Genomic DNA, 24,071 nt, shown 5'->3' with positions numbered 1-24,071 from the left:
GGACCAAAGAACCACAGGATGCTAAAGAAAGCAGAGTAGCTACAGAGGAGAAGACTGGTAATGGATGACAACATGGGGTCCTTGCACCAAGCCTGGCTCCTCTCTCTCTCTCAATCTGTTATAGGAAGAAAATAAAGCTGTACGGTTAGCCTTCTGTATCTGTGGACTCCACGTCTGTGGTCAACTAAGCTTAGGCCAAAATTACTTGGAAAAATTTGTCTGCACTTGACATGTACAGCTTTTTGTCTTGTGAACTATGTACATAGCGTTTACACCATACCAGGTACTCTAGGTAATGTAAAGATGAGGTAAACATGCAAGATGTGCACAGGTCATTGGCAAATGCATGCCACTTTACGTGAGGGATCAGCCGGAACCCTCCCCACATACTGAAGGATGACTACTTGGTTAAGAGATCATAGTTGGAGCTGGGCATGGTGGTGCACGCCTGTACCTGGGAGGCTGAGGCAGGAGGATCGTTGCAAATTTGAGACCAGCCTGGGCTACAAAGCGAGCTCAAGGCCAGCTTGAACTTCACAATGAGCCCCTGTCTTGAAAAAGGAAAGGAAAAGATTGTAGTTCGGTCTCAGTCACTTGCAGGCAGAGGCTGCCTCTAGTGATGTGAGCCTATCTAATATCAATCTACCCTTTTATTTGGAGCCAAAAAAGCAAAAAGCAAAGTAGTCTCAGAAACATGTTAAAAAGTTGAGTCCAAATATAACCTTCAGGCATCATGAAGTTAACCTTATTTTACTTTCAAACCATAGTTGTTTTTCTAATTTTGAAATACCCCTGAAGTAATCTTTATCCCTCTAAAAACAAATCCTTAAAAATGCCTCACTTTTGAAGGGCTGATAAACCAGTAATTATGGTTTAGATCTAGAATCCCCCCCGCAAAAAAACACCTTATGTACTTAGAAGTGGGAGACCATGGGTCCATGGGGGCACCACATCCCCCAGTGAGCCATGGCCCACTGGTGAGACTGGCAGGGCTTGGGTGAAGAGGTGCGTTACTGGGCCTGCCACCGCTCCCTGGCTACATTCCTTCCCATGCCATTTCTGCCCTGGAATCAGCCAACCATGGTCTGAATCCCCTGAGATCAATTGAGTCAAACTTTAAGTATTAAGTAGTCTGTGCTGGGTATTTTGTTCCAGCAATGGAAAAGGTAATACACCATGTAGGAGCAAATGGCACATTTTCTCAGAGGAATAATTCTGAACACCAATTTTTCTTTTCTTAAAATACACTTTCAATTATCCAACAAGAACATCCGATCTTTGAGCTCAGAGGACACCTCCCATTAAGGCTTATGTCTCATTAGCCTTAATTCTTTAAAGACCACCACTGTCATGAAGGGAAAACAAGCCTCACAGAGACAGTTCGCTTATACATAAAATGTATGTGGTCAGTACACACATACAGGATGTCTGAAATTATCAGTGATGTTCAATGCTGTCCTGAAATATGAAGCACAACACTGAAGGTGGAAACTAAAATTAACAAGTGCCTACATGTTTATCTTACAGCCTCATGTATTACAGCACCTGCTTTCTATCCTATGGGATGAAGGTAGGAGACATGACAGAATACCTGGAGTACCACTTCTACCAAAGTTAATGAATTTCTTGATTTGGTATAATTATTTTCACATATAACCCCTACCAAGTTGACCTGTGGAAGTATGAAACAAAATTTGTAACCAGTTAGTTATTCCTGAGACCAAAGAACAGATCGGGGAGCGGCAGTGGGGATGGGCAGAGGGAATTTAAAGCAGCTCTGAGATGGGCTATGGGCTATGGGCTTCCCGACCATGCTGTCTTCTCACTTGATGCTTTAACTTACATGAAGCTTAAACTCTTTACACATGAGGTAATGCTTTCAAGCAATCAGAAGTCTGTGTAGAAGCCTCCCTATTGTTCTCTGCAGAGTTTGGTATGTTTCATTCATCAACTAGTCAGCCAAGTATCAGCACCACTTAATCAGAGGAGACTGAATCAGGGAACTCACAAACTAGGTAGAAAAGTAATCCCATACCTGGGAGGGAGCAAATCCTGGGGACAAGACTGAGAGCAACCACTGAGCCTGGAGGAGTGGCACCAGGTGAGGGAATTCTGGGAATCCAGGAGGAGCAGGGCACAGCAGTCCTGGAGAAGGCAACGTACAGGCAAAGGAAAGGACACAGGAAGCATTGCAAGGCACTCCAGCAGGGAGCTGACAAAAGACCAGGGGCGACTGTGTATTCAGGAGTTTAAAACTCTAAAGGTTTTGGAGCTGGGCATGGTGGCACAGGCGGGTGTGGTGGTGCACATCTGTAATCCCAGCACTCAGGAGGCTGAGGCAGGAGGACTGTTGTGAGTTCGAGACCAGCCTGGGCTATGAAGTGAGCTCAAGGCCAGCCTGAACTGCATAGCAAGACCCTGTCTCAAAAAGACAAAATAATAATAATAATAATAATAATAAATAAATAAAGGCTTTGGAAACCTGCTGAGGGGTGTAAGCCAGAATAGCAGCTCAGTTTTAGAAGTGTTTCCCGGCAGCGGATGGTTGGATGGAGGAAGGGCAGAGGCCAGCTAGGGAGGCACCTGCTTACATTCTTCCCCCAGTAAAAATGCAACCAAAGAAACTAGAACCCAGCATGGAGGATGTTATGCTTGTGAACCAAATGTCAAGAAAGAGAAGGGCCCCATATCGAAAGGGATTCTTCTCTACTGGTTCATCCCATCACCTGTGAACATCTTCATCTCCACAGGAACACACTCTTCCCCCGGCCCCACCCTGACCCTTTGATCGCCTGTTTGCCATGCCAAACCTTTTCACTGTACTGACTATGGCAGGTCTCTGCTTCCCCACCTTGCACCTGCACATCACCTTGCTCCACCCCTACTGCTTTTGTCAGCAAGCAGACTGCCAAATCCCACGAGCCTTCTCTCTACATTTTAAGCCATTTTCTTCTCTGGACTCACACAACACCCCAACTTACTGTTTCTGCTATTGCTCTGGCCAGTTCTGCGGCTTCTTAGTATTTGTCTTGTCCCCTGTTCCTCCTTCACTAGATCCCTCAACGATGGAGTACTGAGGACTTGGTCTAAGAGCTCTCATACTCCCCCCAGGCAAATGCACAGAGGTCATCCACATCACTCTACACATTCCATGTGCTGTCTTCCCAGAGAGGCAGGCGCTCATCAAGCAATCCAAAATTTCCACTTAGACAATCAAATGGTATCTCAAACACTGCTGACAGCCAATGACCGGTGACCCTGGAAAGGCAAAATTCTAGTTTTTCCCATCTCAGGATGTACTCTGGCCATATAACTGGCCATATCAAATTCTAAGCCAACTAGTCACCTTGACTATCCTTTCCATCCTTATTCAATGCATCCAGGTCATACCAGTTATTTTCAAAATGTGTCTCCAATCTATTCCTCATCAACCTCACAACCCAAAATGGTTCAAACTGCTATCTTTTCTTTCTTGGATTAGCCAGTGGCTTCTTAAAAGTTATTACTTCTACATTGCTTCACTACAGTTCAATCTTCTGATGAGCTGGGGCACTTTTTCTGAAAAAAAAAACAAAAAAAAAACAAAAAAAAAAACTGCATCATGCTACGCCCTAATTGAAAAACTTTGGATGAATTCTTACTGTGCTTCGAGTACGATGTAAATGTGTCCCAGGGCTCACAAGGACTGGCTGTCTACTTCTTGCGTCTCTCAGACTTCATCTGCTTCTACTCCCTTCCTAACTGCACTCTAACCACCGCAGCCTCCTTACCCCTCCCAACAGCAGCACATGGACAACAGCGCAGAAGGGCTTAGCCTGGAGTTTGTTTCTGCTTCAAGGTTTTTGCAACTATGTCCCTTTAGCCTGGATCTTTTCAAAGCTGGCTTTTGTCATTCAGCTCTCAACTCAAATACCAATTGCTCAAAGAAGCCAGGCTAACTTTAGCCATCTAAAATTATTCTCATACTGCTATATGAATTCTACCACAGTACTGAGCAAAATTTTATGTTTAACCCAACTAGAATGTGAGATATTAAAAGGGAGGACTCTCACCTGTCTTGCTCCCTACATATCCTGAGAGCTGAGCATACAGTGGACATTCAAGAAATACAAACTGAATGAATACCTTAATCCTCCTTGTATCTAGAATTCTCTTACAATGGAAGTATTGTAAGAAAGGACAGAATATAATGGACATTTAGATAACAAGATCCAATTTATATAACATCACTGCTGTCAATTTTTTCTTTCCTATTAAAATTACATTTTCTACAAAATCTGTCCAGTAGTATTTGCAATCTTTGACAAAAATAAATGGAAGAGTACCAGCCATGGAATCCTTGTAACTATTATGTCTTTCCTATGTCAATGTCTCCTACTAACTCAGCAAGAAAAACCTACTAAAACAAACATACACACACAAACAGAAAAAGGCAAGTTTAAAGGCACCATACTACCCCAACAGACTGAGAGCACTTCCTAACTGGGCAATGAGTCAGAGGTCAGCACTTCTATCTTTTTAACAGGTCTATTTCACTGTCATTCCTAACAATGCACTCGCTTACACATACAAAAGAATGAAGTGAATGTTAGAAGAGATGTGAGAGCTGAATGACTCTGAGCACAGTACCCAGTCAGTGCAAAATAACTGTCTGTTGAATGAACGCTTCCTAAGAACGCAGGTTACGGGCAAAAATATAACTTACAAATGGCTCAAAGGAGCTTCCCAGATGTGTTGCTGATTCATAAAGCTGTTAAAGAAAAACAGCAAATGCCTCCAAATGCAACACACTATTCTCCATTACATTCTCAATGGTAAGGAGAGGCAGGTACCTGCCTATTTCATAGCTCCATTCCACGCTATGGTAGGCCAATTAAAGCGGAGTATAAATACACACATAACTCTTATTTAATGGGTCTGGCGAAAGGATTCCAATGTTTTACGAGATCCTGGAAGCTGAGCAAAGTCAACTGTCATAGCTTTAGGGTTCTGGAACTGAGTGAAACATTCATGAAATGAAACACGACCAGAGCTCTAGGTGTTGCATGTGCAAAGACATAACCACCAGTCATGCATTATGAACAACATTTTCAATACTGTCATAATATAAAACAAATCCTTTATTTTTCAAGTTTTTAAAAAACAATTTTACACTTAATCCAGCCTTGAAGATAAGCTCAAAATTTATCAGTTCACCATTTAAAAAAAAAAAAAACCACAACTCAAGCACCCACTCTGTGCATAGCACTTATCCTAGGTGCAATAAAAGGGAATCTTAACCTTACAAATGAGGTTGCACTTTTCTGTATTTCACTTTCTGCATTTTGTCCTTTCCCAGATAGTAAAAATAAATAAAATTGCCATTACTTCCTACTAATCTGCCCCAAACCCATGTCTGGCTCACAGGAGAGTTAATTTCTAAAAACTGTGAGATGCAAGGAATCCAGCTTCTGTTTCCCCCAAAGCAAGAAAGCAGATTTCCTTTACATTAAAAAAATAAAAAAAATTTTATGAAAGGGCAGTTTGTTTCTAGTATTTTTAAAAATCCTTTTTTCTCTTTAGCTTTTCTTTTTCTCCCTCCAGTATTGCCTTTTTAGTACAAGGTAAATCAGATATCTTTTCATGCTGCTTTTTCTTTCCTAAGTACTGTATTTTGAAGACAAACCATTCCCAAGAGTAGTGATAAAAACATTAAAACAACTTTAAAGGTAAGTCACCTACATTACCTTGATGAAGTAAAAACATAAAAAGCAGTTGGCACTAAGACAGCTATTCCAAATATCTGTGTCTAAACAATTTTAAAAACTGTTTATTTATTAAGAATGCACCCTTAGTCCAAAGTAACTATGTTTTAAAAAAATTTTGCCCCCCAAAATTTACAAAACCCCTTTCAATTCAACTTAATAAAAGTGATACCTAGAAAATATTCCACATTATTACGTCTGTCTCTAAAAAAGTTCAGATTCTGAAGCATTCCTAAGGCCTGGTGTCTGGAAGACAAATGTGCTTCGGCTGGCACCACATTCTCCACGAGGTGGCTACAGCAGGAATTGTCCTCTGCGGCTGTGGCACTGAGAGAAATCAGACGTAGGCTCCCAGGGCAGCATGGAACTCTGTGAGACACTGCACCAGCTGCTGAAACTTGGGCCTCTCCTCAGGATCTAAGGCCCAGCAGCAGGCCATCACAGCAAACCTGTGTGACAACGGAAAATGCGCTAGTGAAACAGCACGCCTTGCCTTTCGGTCAATTTGATAGCAGTTATGTTTTCTGTTTAAATGCGAATATGCAGAATATATTAAAAGAGATTACTAAGTGTTGGTAACTCTAAAATGAAAAACTAAGATTAATTATTTGGCTTATATGGGTCCTCATGAGAGGATACGAAAATATTTCAGCAAATACTAAGTTAATGGAAATACATAAAGCACAGTCAAATAAGGATAACCTGAGTTATCCCATATTTAAGTTCTGACAGGAAGAACTTGGAGAAAGTCCTACGTAAGCTCTGAGAGCCCTGGATCCACATCAAACCTTAGTCTGCTATAGAAACCTCCAGGGCATTCGGAAGACCACCTTCCTCTGTGCACCCACTTACTCCCCCAACCTACGGCCCACTCCACTTCACCACTGTGGCTACACGAAGAAAGCAGGAGGCAGGAAGCCGCGGTGCCACTCCCCAGCACAGAGCATCTTCTCTTGTCAGTGGACACTGGCAGGGAAAGGTGACCGCAAGAAAGGCTTTTACAGAGCCTGCACCCTTCCGCTTAAACAAGTGGCAGCATTCCATCAGCTCGCTCACTGTGCACAGCAGTCTCTCACACTAATTTACGGTGCTTAGATTACATACTACAGGGGCTGGGGATTTAGCTCAGTGGCAAAGCGCCTGCCTGGCAAGCGCAAGGTCATGAGTTCGGTTCCCGGTACCGGAGAAAAACCAAAAAAAAAAAAAAATACATACTACAAAGATGTCAAGTGTGGAAAAGAGTGAATAAATCTGTCTGATTTTGTGGTTCTCTACTAAAGTCTAGTTCAAGCCTGAGGAGGTACTCAAAAGGGATCTCTGTGTGACTATGGAAACTTTTTCTTTTTCTCTTAAAACAATATACTAAATGAAATGAGATTCATGTGTTCATACTCCAAAACACTCACAGTTCATCAGGACAGTTGATCGGCTGGGCTATTCGGTAACCATCTTTCAGGTATGCGGCCATCTCGAAGGGGTCAATGTCCACGTAGGGCGTCTGGCCCAGAGTCATAAGCTCCCACAGCGTCACTCCAAAGGCCCACTAGGAAAGGAGCAGACACAGATGAAGGGACATTTACAACTGTTGCCCGGATGCTGCTGCTGCCTTCAGCCAGCTAAAAGTTAAAAAAACAGCAGTTCAACTAACTCTTAAGGAAAGTAAAATAGTATTTATTTATAAAAAGAAATCTTTCACACCAAGTTAGCTTCTCTTGCTGGGAAAGAAAACAAGGTATTTCAATGAATGCATCCTCTAATGTAAACATTAGTATTATATACTCTAATGAAATTTATTGGAAGAAATTTTTTATTGATTATAAGCAATATAACCCCACACCATGAATTATATCTAAGATTTTCCTAATATAAAAATTTGTAACTTTAAAAATTATGGGTTGTCTATATGGCTGAGAAGTGGAAAATGACTACAGCCTAAATGAACCTAAGAACATCCTCAGTGAGAGAAATATACAAAATTATGTAAAATAAATAGTCATAGATATTTAATTTGGGGGGAGGTAGTGCGCAGGAGTCAAATCCAGGTCTTCCTATGTGCAAAGCACTTGCTCTACCACTGAACTACACCTCTAACACTATACTTAAAAGTGTTAATTAACCTATAAAAATACCCTAAAAATTATCTTCCAATCTTACTCAAGTAAAAGACAAGCTTACTTAAAATCAGCATATGAACTCTTAGTAGGAGCAGGTATCCTGAACAGTAGCACAGTACTTATTTATGGAATGACGGGCTCCGCAACTTGGCTTGGCCCTGGCCACACTGTCCACTGCCCTGGAGATGGTATGGAGGACAGGCAACATGTCCACACAGAGCCACTCTAAATGTGAACCCAAGGTTGCAAGTTGGGTAAGGAAGGAGATACCTGGAAGCCATTGTATATTTGTAAGTTCCTATAAATTCTAGGGATTTTAAAGCCTTTACCACAGTAAACTTTCACAATGAACGCTGAAAATAATTCATTGGTAGCTCAATTTCACAAGGTGAGGAAACTGAGGCTCAGATTAACGGCTTGCCCAAGAACACATTTTTTTTTAATAAATAAAAGGAGAAAAAGAAAAATATACAATAAATATATTTGTTTACAAATGCTAAGCACAGTGCATTAAATTGTTTCTTAAAAATAGTAACAAAGTCTAGAAGTATTCTATAAAATACACATTTTTAAAGAAGCTTTATCCAGGTTTAGCATCCCTAGTCCAAGTCCACAATCTGAAATGCTCCAAAATCCAACATTCTGTGAGTGAGGACAGGACAGCACAAGGGGAAAATTCTACATCATGAATCTGTTTCATGTACATTCATTAAAAATACTGAATAAAATTAACTTCAGGCTACGTACTTAAGGTGTATATGAAACAGTATGGGTCCAACCCCCCAAATACTTCAATATATATGTGCAAATAATTCAAAATCTGAAAAAAATCAAAGCGCTTCTGGCCCCAAGCATTTCCAACACAGAACCCTCAGTGTGTGCTAGCAAACAGCAGCCACGTCTCTTACCAGAACCTGTGCAATAAAAAAGTAATAGACTGACATTTATACAGTATTTTTAAACTACAAACTGAGAAATTTAAATCAATGTTGGCTTAAAATTTGCCTTAAAAGTATATTTTGGCTTAAAATTTTTTAAGCCAAAATATACTTAAAAAAATGAAGACAAAACACTGTGCTCTCTTAACACACAGAAGCAGATCTGTACTATGAGACCCAGAAGCATTCTTCATGTGGAAAAGATAACAGATGAGAATACGGATCTGCACAAGAGTGAAGACTGCTGAGAACATGTAGGTAATAGTAAAAGCATTTCCCCCTCAATTAGTTTCTTCAAAAAAGACTAAAGAAAAAACAGCCAACAGTGTATTGTGAGGTTTATAATACAGAGAGAAGTAAAATGCATGTCTACAATAGAATAAAGGGTAGGATGGGATGGACAGAAATACGTTACAAGGTGCTTACATTAAAATGAAGTGGTAGAATATTTTGAAAACCGAACACTGTAAACCTGTAACAGTTTTCTTAACTTTAACACTTCTGTCACTACAGCGTTTCTGTACAGGGTCCGTCCTGGATACTACAGAATATTCAGCAGCATCTCTGGGCTCTACCCAATAGATGCCACTCGCATGTCATCCAAGCTGTGACAACCAAAAGCTATTAATGTCCCCTGCTTGGGTAGTGGGCAAAACTGTCCCCAGGTGAGAATCACTGAGTTAGAGGGAATACAGAAAATAAAATTAACATCAGGAATGAAAGATGGTCATTTCAGATTGTATAGACATACTAAAATATTCTGAGAAATTCCATTTTATACCAATAAATTCAACAATTGAGATGAAGCAAAATTTTTTATACAAATAACCAAAACAGACACAAGAGCAAATAATCTGTATAGTCGTAAATTTATTAAAGAAGTTGAATTTACCATTAGAAAATGTTCCACAAAGAAAATTCCACATTCTATTTCACTGGTGAATTCTATTAAATTTTAAACAAATAATACAAATCAGTACTAGTTTAAGGCTACCATAATAAAGTATCACAAGCCAGTGGCTCAAAAAACAGAAATTTATTGCCTTACATTTCTCGAGACTAGAAATTCAAAATTAAAGTGTTGGCAGGGCCCTGACCTCTGTATCCTGCAGAGTGTTGGCTTCCTCACCTCTTCCAAGTCCCAGAAGTCCCTGGTGTCCTTGGGTGGTAGTGTAGCACTTCAGTCTCTGGCTCCGTCTCCACACAACACTCTCCCCTCACGTGATAGTACCTTTCTCTTCTTCTTCAGCAATCATTTTGGATTGGAGCCCACCCTAACTGAATATGACCTCACCTGGACACTGCATCTGTAGTGGGCCTGTTTCCAATAAGGCCCACAGTGTAAGGTTCTGGAGATTAAGATTTGTAGGGGGAAGGGAGTAATTCAGCTTATACAGTGAGCTATACAACCCTATAAAAACTATCCCAGAAAAGAGAGGAGGGAATACTTCCTGATCATTTTGAAAGTGGCATTACTGTAAACACTAAAACCAAACCAAAGTGTAAATGCCAAGATCAATCCTATAGAAGCTAATATCCTTTTATTAAGCGATTATTAAATGGAATGCCCAGCCTGGAGATGTATGTTTTGAGACAGGTACAAAGAGTTAAGCAGATATGTATACAGCTTTAAAATCCTCACAGACTTGAGTCTACTGGAATTTCCCTTATGCCTGGGATAATCTATTCTGCTTAAAAATGTAAAAGTGGTTTCAAATGAGTAAAAGTTAAAGGTCAGAGCCTGTATTTTCTTATCTTAAAACCTTATTCTGTACGAAATCTTAATACTGATAGTGATTAGTAAACATAATGCTTAATTTTCCGTGTATAATTTCCAAAGACAGGTCAGTTCATGACACCACACAAATGGAACAGCCTGAGGAAGTGAGACTGGTTAGAAGGGTGTTTCTATCCCTCCCTCTTGAGATAAAGTGGGCCTGTTCTTACTTTTGTGACATTTCTATGGAAAAGAAATGATCAAGTCTATCTAGATTTTAGAAGAAGAAACCATGAGAATCGATGGTAAATGGATACTGCCACTTTATGCATAGGGAGTAACTCCCAGTAACATTACCAATCCAATGTGTGTATGCTGACTTTTAAAAATTACTTCTTTCATTGTTTGACCACACTCTTATCACTATGCAGTCACCTAAGGTTCTTATATTACATACTGCAATATTTTTAAAACACCGTAAAAGAAGAACAATCAAGCCATAGGGTAAACTACAGTTTCACTTCCTTAAAAACCAACAGAAGTGATTAATTACATGTTGGCTAACCAACCCTTAAAAAAAAAAAAAAAAATCAAAACCAAATGGCATAGGATGATTTGTGGAAAACTTGTTCTCTGAAGTCTTCTGATACCTAAACCATTTAAAATTCAGACAGACTTATTCTATAATTTCCTTCTGTTTGACATAGTTGGAAAGGTAAGCTGCTTTTTCCAGTTTTATGAAAATCTGTGCCTCGTCCATTTAAAGAACATTTAGAGAACAGCAATGTTCTATTCACTTATTTCACTCCCTTCAACTGTGTTACTCTATAGCTTTTTAAGAATCAGGATATAAAATATATTTTTCACTAAAAACATATACTGATGGAGTTTGTTAAGAAAGTATGTAAGTAAAATTCTTTTTTTTCCTTTTTAGTGTAGTACTAACTAAAGTTGGGGTTACTGAATTAAGAGATTTATACTTTATTACTCTAGCAACTTACAATGTAAGGCTGGCTGACATTAATACAGTAGATCTGGTCAGTTACTCTTAGTTAACTATGGTCTGAAAATATTCAGTGGCACAGCAGTATGATGAAATATGCCCTCCCACTGTTCTGCCTAGGTGGGGGCCCTGGCAGACAGCCACCAGGAACATTCCTGCCTAGCTGTAGGGGATATAGCTCAGGGACCTACCTCAGGGGCCTGGAAGACAAAGCAGTGAGCCAAAGAAAGTCACTGCTATTACTATTATTTTTGGTGGTACTGGAGATCAAACCCAGGGCCTTGTCCATGCCAGATGAGTGCTGTATCACTGAGCTACATCCCCCTGCCCAACAGAATTATTTTTGAGTCTTAAGGTTTAATGTTTCCCCTGTTTAGGTTTTGCACTTAGATGGTTTGCATCAACCATCTCCTTTTTCCTATTTCTCCCTTTTGGGATAGATCTGTCTTTCTTTAACCCTGTCTACACTCAATTTGGGGGAAGAATTTGTCTCAAAATAAGTGTATCTTGAAGCTCACACATATCTGATTTAGATAAGACTTTGGATTTTGGACTTCATCACTGGTGCTGGAATGGGTTAAAACTTTTACAGCTACTGGAAGAAATGGAGGTAGTCTGTATTTGAGAAGGATCTAAATTTTAGGAGGGCGTTGACAGAATGTAAGGGACTGAATGTGCCCCCAAATTCTTATGCCCCACCCATGTGTTGAATCCTAATCACCAAGATGATGGTAGGAGCTGGGGCTCTTTGGGAACTGATTAGGACATGAGGATGGAGCCCCCATGAGACTAACCTTATAGAAGAGATCCCAGAAAACTCTCTTGCTCCTTATGCCACGTGAGGACAGAGAAGACGGACGCTCTGATACTGAGAGGGGACTGCCTTCAGACAATCTGCCGACTGCCCAGACAGCTGTGAGAAATAAATGCTTGCTGCTTCAGTCACTCAGCCCATGCTAGTTTATTACAGCAGACAAAGGTGCTAAAATACTACTTAAACTTTAAAAATCACCAATCTTTAAGCAAAGGGTGTGATACACAACTGGAAAGAGATTACTTCTGCTACAAATCTGTCGTGGGATTTGTAATTAGGAAACACAGAGCAGGACAGTGTTGGTGCCAGCTGGACTGTCACAGGTACAGGTTATTAACGGCACGCTTCTCGTTTCACAAGAGCGCAGGCCTTACTCCATCAGACCACCAGGGCTATCTTAAGGAAATCTTAAACACAATAGTAAGACTCTAAAGGAATGTAATATTAGGACAACTACAGAAAATATACTCAGTCACAAAATGGCAACTGCTCATTTCTGAAAATACATTAATTATTCCTACAGTAAGTCCATGTAATCAGGACAATTAAAATATTATTTGATAAAACTAAATTTGTTCTTAACATTAATAATGTTAAATCTTTATTTCCTAAACTAAGGTCTAAAATTATCTTTTCACCTCTAGATTTTTCTTACTGTCTTTAATATTAATTTTTCTTATTGTAAACTTAATACTTAAATAATAGGTGCAAGACTGCTGACTCATAAAGTCTGCAACCATAAAGGAAGCAAGTAATGGCTAGGAATTTAATTATTGTAAATTAATGATGCAGAGTATAAAACAAAGTTTTCTCTATTGTTAAAAATAATAAACATCCTCTGATGACTCTAGCTTTCTCTTTGACACCATACTAATTCAACAGACCACCCTTCATGGGCATATTATAAATGTGAAGGTTTCCTGATTAAGTTTGCTCAGGACATGGCAATGACCTTCTGACAACAGCGGGTAAAGAGGAGTAATATGAAGCAATGTGCTTCAACCCAGACTTCTCTCCTGGGTTATCACTTATGTCCACAAATAAACAATATAAGTACAAGGGACACATTTTTATTTGCCCTATACCCTAAAACTGCGCAAATACCTTGAAAAGGATCTCTTCATTGCCATAAACCACCCTGATAAAATTAGTATGGAAATCATTTCCTTGACTTGTTTTTTAAGAACATCAATAAGAAAGAAACTTTTAACTGTGTGCTCTTGATTGCATTTAGTCTTTCAATAGGAGCTAGTATCTTAACAGCTGAATTATGTTAACTACTATAATTAGTAAAGTAATTCAACGAAGATATAAATCAAGAAATCTGTTTTCAAATAAAGGAAAAGAAAGTCACATAAAAAGTCTATGGTGATGCTTACATCTGATGAAAACAGACTAAAAACAATATGCAGACATTCTCAAGAATGTCTATGATGATGTCACACCTTGGAACAACACTAGAAAGACATTTATAAGTAGCCAAATCTAGTCATGCTGTAGTTGGGCAGATTTCCTCAACTCAACATTTAAGTTGATGTTAACAGAATGAGAATCTTGACACAGTGAAATATTGACTCCTTCCAGTAAAAATTATGAGAACAAAGCCCAGATGTACTATTTTTAAGATAGAAAATATTAATATATTTCTAAACAAATCATACAGAAATTTTAACTACAAAAAAATGCAAAAATACTGAGTATTTTAAAGGACAGAGAAAATGTTCTTTCCAAGATTAAATTCCATTAGTTGGATGCTATGTTTACACCTAAAAGGATGTGTTTTACATGTGTTTTACATGTGCATAGTAAGACTCTGGTGAGATTAGGGTCGAATTTCTTATTATCATATAACTGCAAAAGTTGTTCAGCCCTCAAAAAGAGTATCAGATGAAACTTCTAAACCCCCAACTATGTTTATAAGGCAAAGTGGAAACACAGCATAATGATCAAGTTCACTGAAGTGTTAATACGATCATCTAAATGTTAAAACGTAACTTTAATATTTGTGTTTTAAACATAATCTAAGAACTCAAAAAAAATTTTCAAGCCCCAAACTGAAGGGTAGGACTTTTGCACTAACAGTCACATCATAGTTATAGGAAACAGAAAGATACAACTTAATCTCAATTATCTGAAGCAAAAAGACACTTCTCTGTGTGTGCACAAAATAAACTTATAATGATTTAAAAAGAAATTTGAACATCTTAGTAGTTAACCACATTAAATGTAAACTGAGGGGTACTTCTTCCATTTCAGGAAAATGAGTTACAGTTGAGAATAATCTGGGTCACACAGACACCTCATGTAAATTAAATCATGACATGCTAAAAGTAATTAGGAGTGTAAAGAATTCTCTTGGGTTGCTCACCACTAATTCACGGCTATTGTTAAAAAATAAAGCTGTCAAAGTAGAAGCAACGAAGTATTTGACAGTACTGCATACTAACAGCCAGAGTCTTATGTAAAACGTATGAATTCTTATAAAATTTATAAAATGTCATAACCATAAAAATTCTAACTATGATTTTGAAATGCTTTGCCAAACTGAAACATATATCGTCAACACAGATGTTATGTTAACACAGAGCAGTCTACTCAGCTGATGAGACGTTCATTCACACTTCTTAAATATGCAATGTTACTATAATCTCATTTGTTGAAAGTAGAAAATGTAATTTGATTTCCATTGTGGAGCTCCTAAAATATATTTAATCATTTGTGTTTTCAAAAATCCTATCGTTTTAAAATTATATAACAGGCCCCTGACACAAAAACAAACACACATTAATTAAGCAACGCATACTCTGACACTGTCCACTATGCAAACAGCACTTACTGGACATCTTACATACTTCTCTAAAGTATTAGCTGACTATGTGCCTTTTTCTAAGGGAATAACTAATTAAAAACTCCCATATCTTTTGAAATTATGTCTTAAAATTATATGACATATTTACAGATTGTCACCTAAAAATATCTTCTTTTTTCTTCCCATTAAATACTTTCTGCTTCACCACAACTGCCATTTCATTTTGGGAAAGGCAATTATACTACATTTTAGTGAGTAACAATAACAATTATAAATTTCAGTCCAACACTGGAAAAATAATAACATTATAAAGAGATGAGAAAATTTGTATTTTAAATCAGTGATAGAATGAGATTTTCTTTTTTTTTTTTTTTTCTCAGGTACCGGGAACCGAACTCACGACCTTGCGCTTGCCAGGCAGGCGCTTTTGCCGCTGAGCTAAATCCCCAGCCCCGAGATTTTCAAAATAAACACTGTGATAGCACTCAGAAAGCTGAGGCAGGAGGATTGCTCCGAGTTTCAGGCCAGCCACGGCTATATGAGTTTAAGACCAGTGTGCTGGTGAAATGCTGTCTCTAAAAAAACAAAACAAAAAGCCCAAAAATAAAATAAACACTGAGAAAAGTTTCTTTTCCATTTTTTCAACCAGTGCTCTTGTTGGCAGCACACACTTTTTTCTGCATTCAGAACTGTTTGGATTTAGGCTAAAGGGGCAGATTTGAAAACGACACTGCTCTATTTCAACTGATAACATTCTGAAACTATGTTCCTAAAATGAAAGCTTAATATGTTTCCCCTGTGAAAATAACTTTGCTTAATGCAGAAACTACTAAACAATTCCAGCTACAATTCAGAATTTCTGAATAAAAATAAGGCAAGTCTAAAACCAACTATCTTATCAGAGAGTATACCTACTCTGTACTGTCTGTTATTCAACATAACAGCAGTATACTGACCTAAAATCCAATTCTGCTTTCCCTTTGGATATTATATGGGAATATCAAAATTGCAACAGAAAAATGCCCCCCCCTCCCCCCGGCCAACAAAAAGGCCTACATTCACTCTGGATAATCATTAGAACTCTAAGTTGTTTTGCATATTTGAATCACTTTACTTGTTTTACCTTCCAGATATTACTGTTAGAAAAGTTTTACTTTATCATCAAAGCTCTAGAAAAACAGACTAAACTTAGCTTGCCACTACTACACAGGCTGAAGCCTTACAGTCCTGTACCTAAGAAGAACCTGGATATACTGACTTCACCCTCCCACCCATTCCCTGGCATGCCCATGCCTCTCTGGCTAGGAGACTCTATGAGTAACCCTGTGAAGTTGGTTAATCTCTGTGGGTGCTCCATGAAGCAAGTAACAGCCCTTCTCATAATCACTCATATTTACTGTGCTCATTTTAAGTATCAAGTTTTTTTAATAAAAAATAGCTAATTTTAAATTAAAACAAAGTATTCTGAAGATACACACAATGAAAGACCTTAACTATCAGAAAAACAAGCTTAGAAAAACCTAAATTGTTTATTCACATCAATTAAACACATTTTATCAAGAAACTTGGTATATAAAAGGAGCAGTGTACTAAACAGCATGTAGCTTATGAAGGGAAAAACTAATTATAATTAATAAGTGAGTTCCCTTCATATCAAATTATTCTCATTTCAAGGATTTTAAATTGGAGCATTAGCATTTAATAAGGAAATCTTTGATAATTTCAATGATTGAGTATGGTGGGCTGAATGGTAGCTTCAAAGGTAGGCCCTTGTCCTAACCTATGAAACCTGGAAATACCACCTTGGCAAAATGTATATAATAAAATGTTTATTACAAATTATATAAAAGGTATAACAGAAATATAACATTGCAAAAAATCTGATTAAAGACCTTGAGGAGTTTATTATGGATTATGTAGGCAGGTCCAAAATGCCCTCATTGTCATCTTTGTAAGAGAAACACTAGGAGTTTTGAAAGACACATAAATGAGAAGGTAATAAAAACGCAGAACAGGAAAGAGAGAACCACAAGCCAACAAACAGCGGCAGCCACAGGAAAGTGGGAAAGGCAAGGAGAGTTTCTCCCCAGAGCGTCTGGAGGGAGCATGCCCACACTTTCACTTTAAATATTTGGCCTGGGGATCGGACTGTGAGAAAACAATTCACCACTGCTTTAAGACACTGAAGTTGTAGCAATTTGGCACGGCAGCCAAAGAAAAAGTATAATACACTGAGAAAAAGATTATACACTAATTAATGTAAATAATCAATTATATTAATTAGTATAGTCAATTAGTATAACTAATACTAGTAATGTATTACTAAAAGATGAATACTTAGAGCATACACACTCTGTAATAAAAAACTAACACTAAATTACTATATAAATAAAATATACCAAGACATAAGATATAATGATACAGTAAACTTAAATCTCAAAGTTGAAACTCTGAAGTAACTTGAGCTTTTACAAGCAATACACATAGATCATCACTGGGTGAGCATATAGGGGAACCCTCACAAATGAAATCTAATCTAATTTCTAAATATAGAGCTACAATAATAAAGTATGGTAGGCAAGAGATAGGAAAATCAGTCCCGGCACTTACCACATCACTAGCGCTAGAGAACTCATTATTAACCAGACTTTCAAGAGCCATCCATCGAACTGGCCTGTTTTCGTTGTCCCCCAGACAGTGATAGTCCATAGGGAACAAGTCTCTGGAGAGGGCGTTGTCTGTGATCTTAACTTGAAGTGTGTCATCAATGCTGAAAAGTAAAAAACACGAACACCGAATGCCATCAGGGCGTTAAGAAGCATGGATCGCCTTTTACTATTAAGTACAACACAAGTTCTGGGAGAGAACCCCAAATCCAGGGAGTACTACCCATCAAGTGACAGTGATGAGCTCATGGCACCTACACACAGTTTCTAGCAGCCAGGTCTTTGTGGATGACTTCCCTTCTTGCCAGGTAGCTCATCCCACAGGCAATCTGAATAGCCATATGTACCAGGTCTTGCTGAGAGATTGCCTGCAGTGACAGAAAAATGACAAGGTTTGCAGACAGCACAAAACTTAGGAGGTAGCTGTTTTCTTCCACCATCCTACTTCATTGAAAAATACTTCTTTCCATCTACTGAGTTTTAAAAAGCTATTTTTAAATGAATCTGTTCCCACAGTTCCCTATATTGTACTTGTATCAACTGCAGTCTTCACTCTGAAGGAGTTTTTACGGGCCCCTCTCCTCTTGTTCATTAGCTGTATCTCTCTGACATCAAACATAAAGTAACTATTCAGTGCGTGTCCATGAATGTTAAATTCTCAAGGTAATATTTCAAATTTTTAAGTTGTTCTCGTATGTAAAAACAGTAGTTTTATTAGATTATCCTCTAAAAAATCACTTTTAAACTAATACTTAGTCTACAGCTCTCTCTACTGACACTCTCTTCTAGCTGTGGGCCGGGGCTGTGGGCTGAAGCATGAAATTTTTACGCAGGGGACACTGATGGGCCATTGCCTCCAACCACTTGTTGGAGCTTTAATCCTGTCAGTTCACAAACATCACACATATTAAGCCACACACTCAATGCAGCCTCACTTATATGTTCTCAAAGTAAGTGAGTCTATTATTATAAATCTTAAAACCAAATAAAATGAGGCTCCGTAATCGGGCGGATGGCAAAACCTAGTAGGCTTTACTGCCATTATCACCCTAACATGTTAGGAACCCGATCGGTGCTTCACAGCTAAGTGCAAAGGCAGTGACAAGAAAGAAATGCTTAGACAACTGCCATCTCACAGCCACACCGATCAGGAACACATCCAATCACGTCCCACAGTTCAGCCCTCAGTCATCACCTGCTTTTCGTACAATAGGGACCAAACGCCTCTGTACAATTTGTTTCCACTCCTGGAAGGCAGATCTAGGATAAGGGCTTTCAAAGAGGTATCAGGAAAATGACTGAGACAGTGTCATAGAAAATGTGGGGTAATTAGAATAAATACGCAATAAAAACATATGGAAAAACCTTGGTGTTAGCCAAGTATAAGGCTCAAGATAGGAATCATAAACCATCTCATTTTCCTCTAAATCCACATGTAAAATTCTTACAATTCCTTTGGATTTTCTTTGTGCAGGTCTTTAAACAGTTTATATATAAGAAACTATCACAAATTACTAGTAACTGGTATGTGGGCAAATTTTTCTCACCTGTGGATTATTGGCCTCTACTAATTTGCACTGCCGTAAAAACAATTTAAGATTCCCCCAATTCATGTAAGGCAGCATCACCATGGGCTTTTCTCCTTCTTCTATATACACGTGAGTAATAGGAAGAAGATTTCTATAAAAAAAAAAAAAAAAAATTAGTCATTGGAAGACAAATGAAATCTAAAACCTTAGGAGTTTATTTTACATAAAAAGTAATAAGGATAAATTAAAACAAAATTCAAAATGTAGAGAAACATCGTTGAAAATGTAAAATTGCAACCTGTCTCGCATACTGGATTCTCTGAAGACACCATTCTACCATACGAAATCTTTACTTCAAAATGTAATTAAAGACATGATGTATTCCATCATGCTGACAGCCATGTTTAAAAAAAAAAAAAACAGTTCATAAAGTGGACAAGAATACAATAGTCAAAAAAGTTCTTCAAGAAGCTGAAACTGCCAGGAAAACTAAGAAATCCTCAGCTGATCAAATGGGAATTATAATTAGATTTCAGACAACTAGGTTTATCATTTACTTTCTGGGTGACTATCTATCTCTCAGTCAGCCTTGGTTTTTATACTTACAAATATGAGGAACCCACCAACCATTCAATGCTGTGTTCCGTGCCACATAAAATAATCACTTAATAAATATTTAATACAAACAGAACAATAACCTTTTCCATCCTTAGCAAATTCTGCTTCCCAGAATGTATTTTTAAAAAAGGAGAAATAGGCAAGTGCACATCAGTAATCCCAGCTCTTGGCATGCTGAGGCAGGAGAATTGCTATAAGTTTAAGGCCTGCCTGGGCTACACAGGTAGTGCCAACCTGAATTACATAAGACCCTGCCTTGAAAGAAAAGAGAAAGAGAGAAAGAGAGAAAGGGAGAAAGGGAGAAAGGGAGAGAGAGAGAGGGAGAGAAAGAGAAAGAAAGAGAGAGAAAGAGAGAGAGAGAGAGAGAAAAAGGGAGAAAGCGAGAAAGGGAGAGAGAGAAAGAGAGAAAGAGAAAGAGAGAAAGAGAGAAAGAGAAAAAGAAAGAAAGAAAGAAAGAAAGAAAGAAAGAAAGAAAGAAAGAAAGAAAGAAAGAAAGAAAGAAAGAGAGGGAGGGAGGGAGGGAAGAGAACGAGGAAGAGGAAAAGAGAAAAGAAAAGAAAAAAGGAGGGAGGAAGAAAGGTCAACCAGTCAACCAAACACAAAAAGCTACATGAACAAGAATAGTTAATATAAAAAGAAAAAGTTGCTGACAATTTGAATGCCCAATAGAAATGAAAGAACAAGATACTATATAACAATTAAATGCTCACAAAGAGATATCTGTAAGTAAAAGCTTATAGCAGAGCAAGACAAAATTCACGTTTGCAGAATAACTACACATTAGAGAAAAATAAAAGGCAGAAATATAGAATTAAGAGGTGTCTTTGACTTGTGGAACGATAGATACAGTAATTTCTACTTTACTTTTTTCTATTTCCTATAAGTTGTCTCAGTTGAGCATGTATCACTTTTAAAATCAGTCATGAAGTTGTAGCATGACTACCACTGCACAGCTGGCTAAGCTGCGGGCTCTGCTTGCAGTTTTTAGGAGCTACTAACAGAAAAAGCACTGACTCTGAGGAGCTCAGAAAATGAGGACTCAGAGATCATTAGACATGCAGGGGGGAACTTCTCTGCAGGCTTCTGCTTACAGTAGAGCTGAAGAGTGACAGTGATCACTGTCCCACTTTATTGGTAAGGAAACACACAACAGGCAGAAAGTTTAGTTAATGTGAAGAACACAGACCAAGTTCATGGAGAAAGAAGTTAGATCTCCCCCTGATTCCAAAACCTTTGTGCTTTCCCTGTTCCACCGGACGTTTCCTTCTAGGAAGAACAGGAGAATGTAAGAAAAATTACAGAGACGCCTTTCCGCCGACTCCCATGCACACCAGAACGACCAGGTTTACATTCAGGGTTAACTGCAGCGTACAGGGTTTCAGGATGGATACGATGAGATGCCCCATCTCCTTAACCTCCAAAGATTATCTCCCTCTTCCTTTCTTCATAATTAAAATTTATTTAAGAGTTAACTGCACTTTATCCTGACACAACAAATAGACAAGATGTGGTCAACTCTTATTCTACCATAGGAGGGCTGAAAACCCTCTGAGAAAGTAAGTTTCACTGAAACATTAAGAACTGTGAGACTTTCAGCAGATGAACTGCCCATCAGCAGGGATCTTTGGCAAACAGAGACATCAACTGAAAGAGAGTATTTTGATATGAGGTACTTCTGAGGTAATTAAAAGACTGTTACATTTTATTTATGTAGGTATTTAACCCATGATAAAAATTATTCTCACAAATTCCAATGGACATGGAATGGAAAGATTGCAAAATGCTTTAAAGTATTTCAATGCTTGTACAACCCTCACCAAGTATGAAGTAAGCATTGTGAGTTACATACTACAACCAGCTTAAATCTGAAATTAGGCAACATTTCTTTGTATTTTGAGTTTGCTCATAATATAATCTCTGAAGATTATCTTTTCATTTTTATTCTTTGTGCCCACAATTCTGAGTATAAAATGGGTGGCCAATGAATCAGAGTGAAAAAACACAGACAGCTATGAATAATCTATAGCAGTGATGGCAAACCTTTTAGAGCATTCAATTATAACAAACAGCACACTGCAGGATGAGTGCCATAGGTTACCACCACCAGTCTACAGACATCAGGGGTCAAAAAGAAATATGTGTTAGACATTGGTCTGCTTAAAAAAAAAGATCTGAACAGCCACAGTAAATGTAAACAATTACTTTCTACATACTGACCATGTTTTTTGTTCATTATAGCTTGGAGTCACAGTTCACTTCACAGCTAAGATGAACAATTAACCACAACCAAGCTTGACTACTTGCCTTAGAAGCCTTTCCTCACCTACTCACTGTCCAGTATCAAACACTCCCAATTCAATAAGTCGCTCCACTCCATACCCTAAGGTGAGCACAGGACTGTTCATGCTGGTAGGACGTTGGAAAGCCTTACATGCCACATCAGAGAATACTGCAGATGCTTGCTCTGCTTCTCAGAAAAATCCTTGATTTGTCTATATTATTCCTGCTACACACTTCTGTACTAAGATGGTGCAAACCTTTAATAGGGGTAAAAAATACTGGCTAGGTCTAAGTTAGTATGCTATACTAATATGAAGCACTTTGCACACTTCCTCCTAGAGTCAGCACAACAGAACATAAAGCTCTCCCAACACTGCCAAAGGACATTTTCAACTGATCCTTTTCCATTTCCTATCAAGCCTAAGGGAAACAAAATGTGGTTTTTAGAAAATACAGCCTGAGTGATAGTTTGTGCACCCATTCCTCTGCAAATGATGAGTTCTGTTCTTGGACTGAATCAGGCCAATGGAAGGCAACATTCCTGAATCGCACGACTTTAATCTGTCAAAGTAGCATCTTTACTGTTCCCTAATGTCACAAGTTCAATGTTTTTCAAATGTTTTGACTTTCTAAAAAATTTTCAATGAAACTAGAAAGTCTGAGTATGTGTTCATCACATTAATCAATGTCTAGAGTATATGATAAACATACTGAGACATCTGCCTTAGAATTTACAGCTAGGAAAGCTTTCTGTTTTTCCTTAACGACTTTTCTTTCCCTTTTGCTACTGAAATTTATCAACTTTTAATGTTTTTGCACCTTTGAGATGCTAAGATTTATTTTATACATAATCAAAGCAAAAATAGTTGTCTCCTTGCTGTTGGTTTTTCTCTTCCAGGAGCACAGGGCCAAATAAAGCAGCTTCATTTTCATTAGCAATTTATTGATCTAAATGTAGCTGCCGTTCTTTTAGGCCCTCAAAAGCCAAAATATAAACAAAGTTAAAAAATATAGTTCCATGTATTCATTTTACTTTTCAGCAGAGCATAAATAACTGTCAAAAGTACAGAGAAATTAAAATATATGATGCTTTTCCATACATCACTTTGGATTTGTTTTTTGAGACGTCCATGAATACCTTTCTATAAGGAGTTACAATTTCATTTTTTAAACATGTTATCAAATTTCCTATCAGCAAATTAAGCTGACTTTATACAGTGTATATTAAGAAAGAATCTTTGGCTTGACATTGACACTAGAACAATACTATATTTAAGCATCTCTTGGTTCTGAAAGTAGTTTTCATTATAGTTTTGTGGATAGAAACAAGAGGAAGCTTTCTTTTAAAAAAGCTCTTCATATAGAACTAGAACTATGTATATTTTTAAAATCATACTATGATCTAACGCTCATATATAAAGGATTAAATAGGTCGTTCCCCGGAAGGAGGGCTTCCGGCGCACAGGGAGCCACGGGCAGGGAGCGCCAGTCTTCCGGCTGGCTAGCTTCCAGCCTGGTGGCTGCCGGAGGGTGGGCCCCCAGCGCACGGGGAGCCTCGGGCGGGGAGCGCCGGTCTTCTGACCGGCGGCTCACTCCCAGCCTCGTCGTTCCCCAGAAGGAGGGCTTCTGGCGCACAGGGAGCCACGGGTGGGGAGCGCCAGTCTTCCGGCTGGCTAGCTTCCTGCCTGGTGGCTCCTGGAGGGTGGGCCCCCAGCGCAAGGGGAGCCTCAGGCGGGGAGCACCGGTCTTTGGACAGGCGGCTCACTCCCGGCCTCATTGTTCCCCAGAAGGAGGGCTTCCGGGACACAGGGAGCCACGGGTAGGGAGCGCCAGTCTTCC

The 24,071-nt window shown here is 38.6% G+C and overlaps 1 protein-coding gene across 3 annotated transcripts in view; it reads right to left on the bottom strand.

Annotated features, from left to right (window-relative positions):
- Positions 1–5,102: 5,102 nt before the first annotated feature.
- The window catches only part of Ryk (receptor-like tyrosine kinase), a 59,033-nt gene continuing 40,064 nt past the window's right edge, over positions 5,103–24,071 (bottom strand). For 2 of the 3 annotated variants that reach the window (XM_013505792.1, XM_005406801.1), the window contains exons 10-14: positions 19,353–19,485; positions 18,064–18,173; positions 17,750–17,909; positions 7,151–7,287; positions 5,103–6,193 (exon numbers count right to left, since the gene is read on the bottom strand). In XM_013505792.1, coding sequence (XP_013361246.1) covers positions 6,082–6,193; positions 7,151–7,287; positions 17,750–17,909; positions 18,064–18,173; positions 19,353–19,485 — 652 coding nt within the window. In that variant the 3' untranslated portion in view covers positions 5,103–6,081. Of the gene's footprint in view, positions 6,194–7,150; positions 7,288–11,838; positions 12,430–17,749; positions 17,910–18,063; positions 18,174–19,352; positions 19,486–24,071 lie in introns of those variants that run through there. The other variant, XM_013505793.1, reaches the window with a different exon arrangement.

The sequence above is a fragment of the Chinchilla lanigera genome, unplaced genomic scaffold (assembly GCF_000276665.1).
Source record: "Chinchilla lanigera isolate Chin_1 unplaced genomic scaffold, ChiLan1.0 scaffold00100, whole genome shotgun sequence".
Lineage (NCBI taxonomy): Eukaryota > Metazoa > Chordata > Mammalia > Rodentia > Chinchillidae > Chinchilla > Chinchilla lanigera.
Note: the sequence above shows the minus strand (reverse complement) of the source record. Positions and strands in the feature narration are given on the sequence as shown.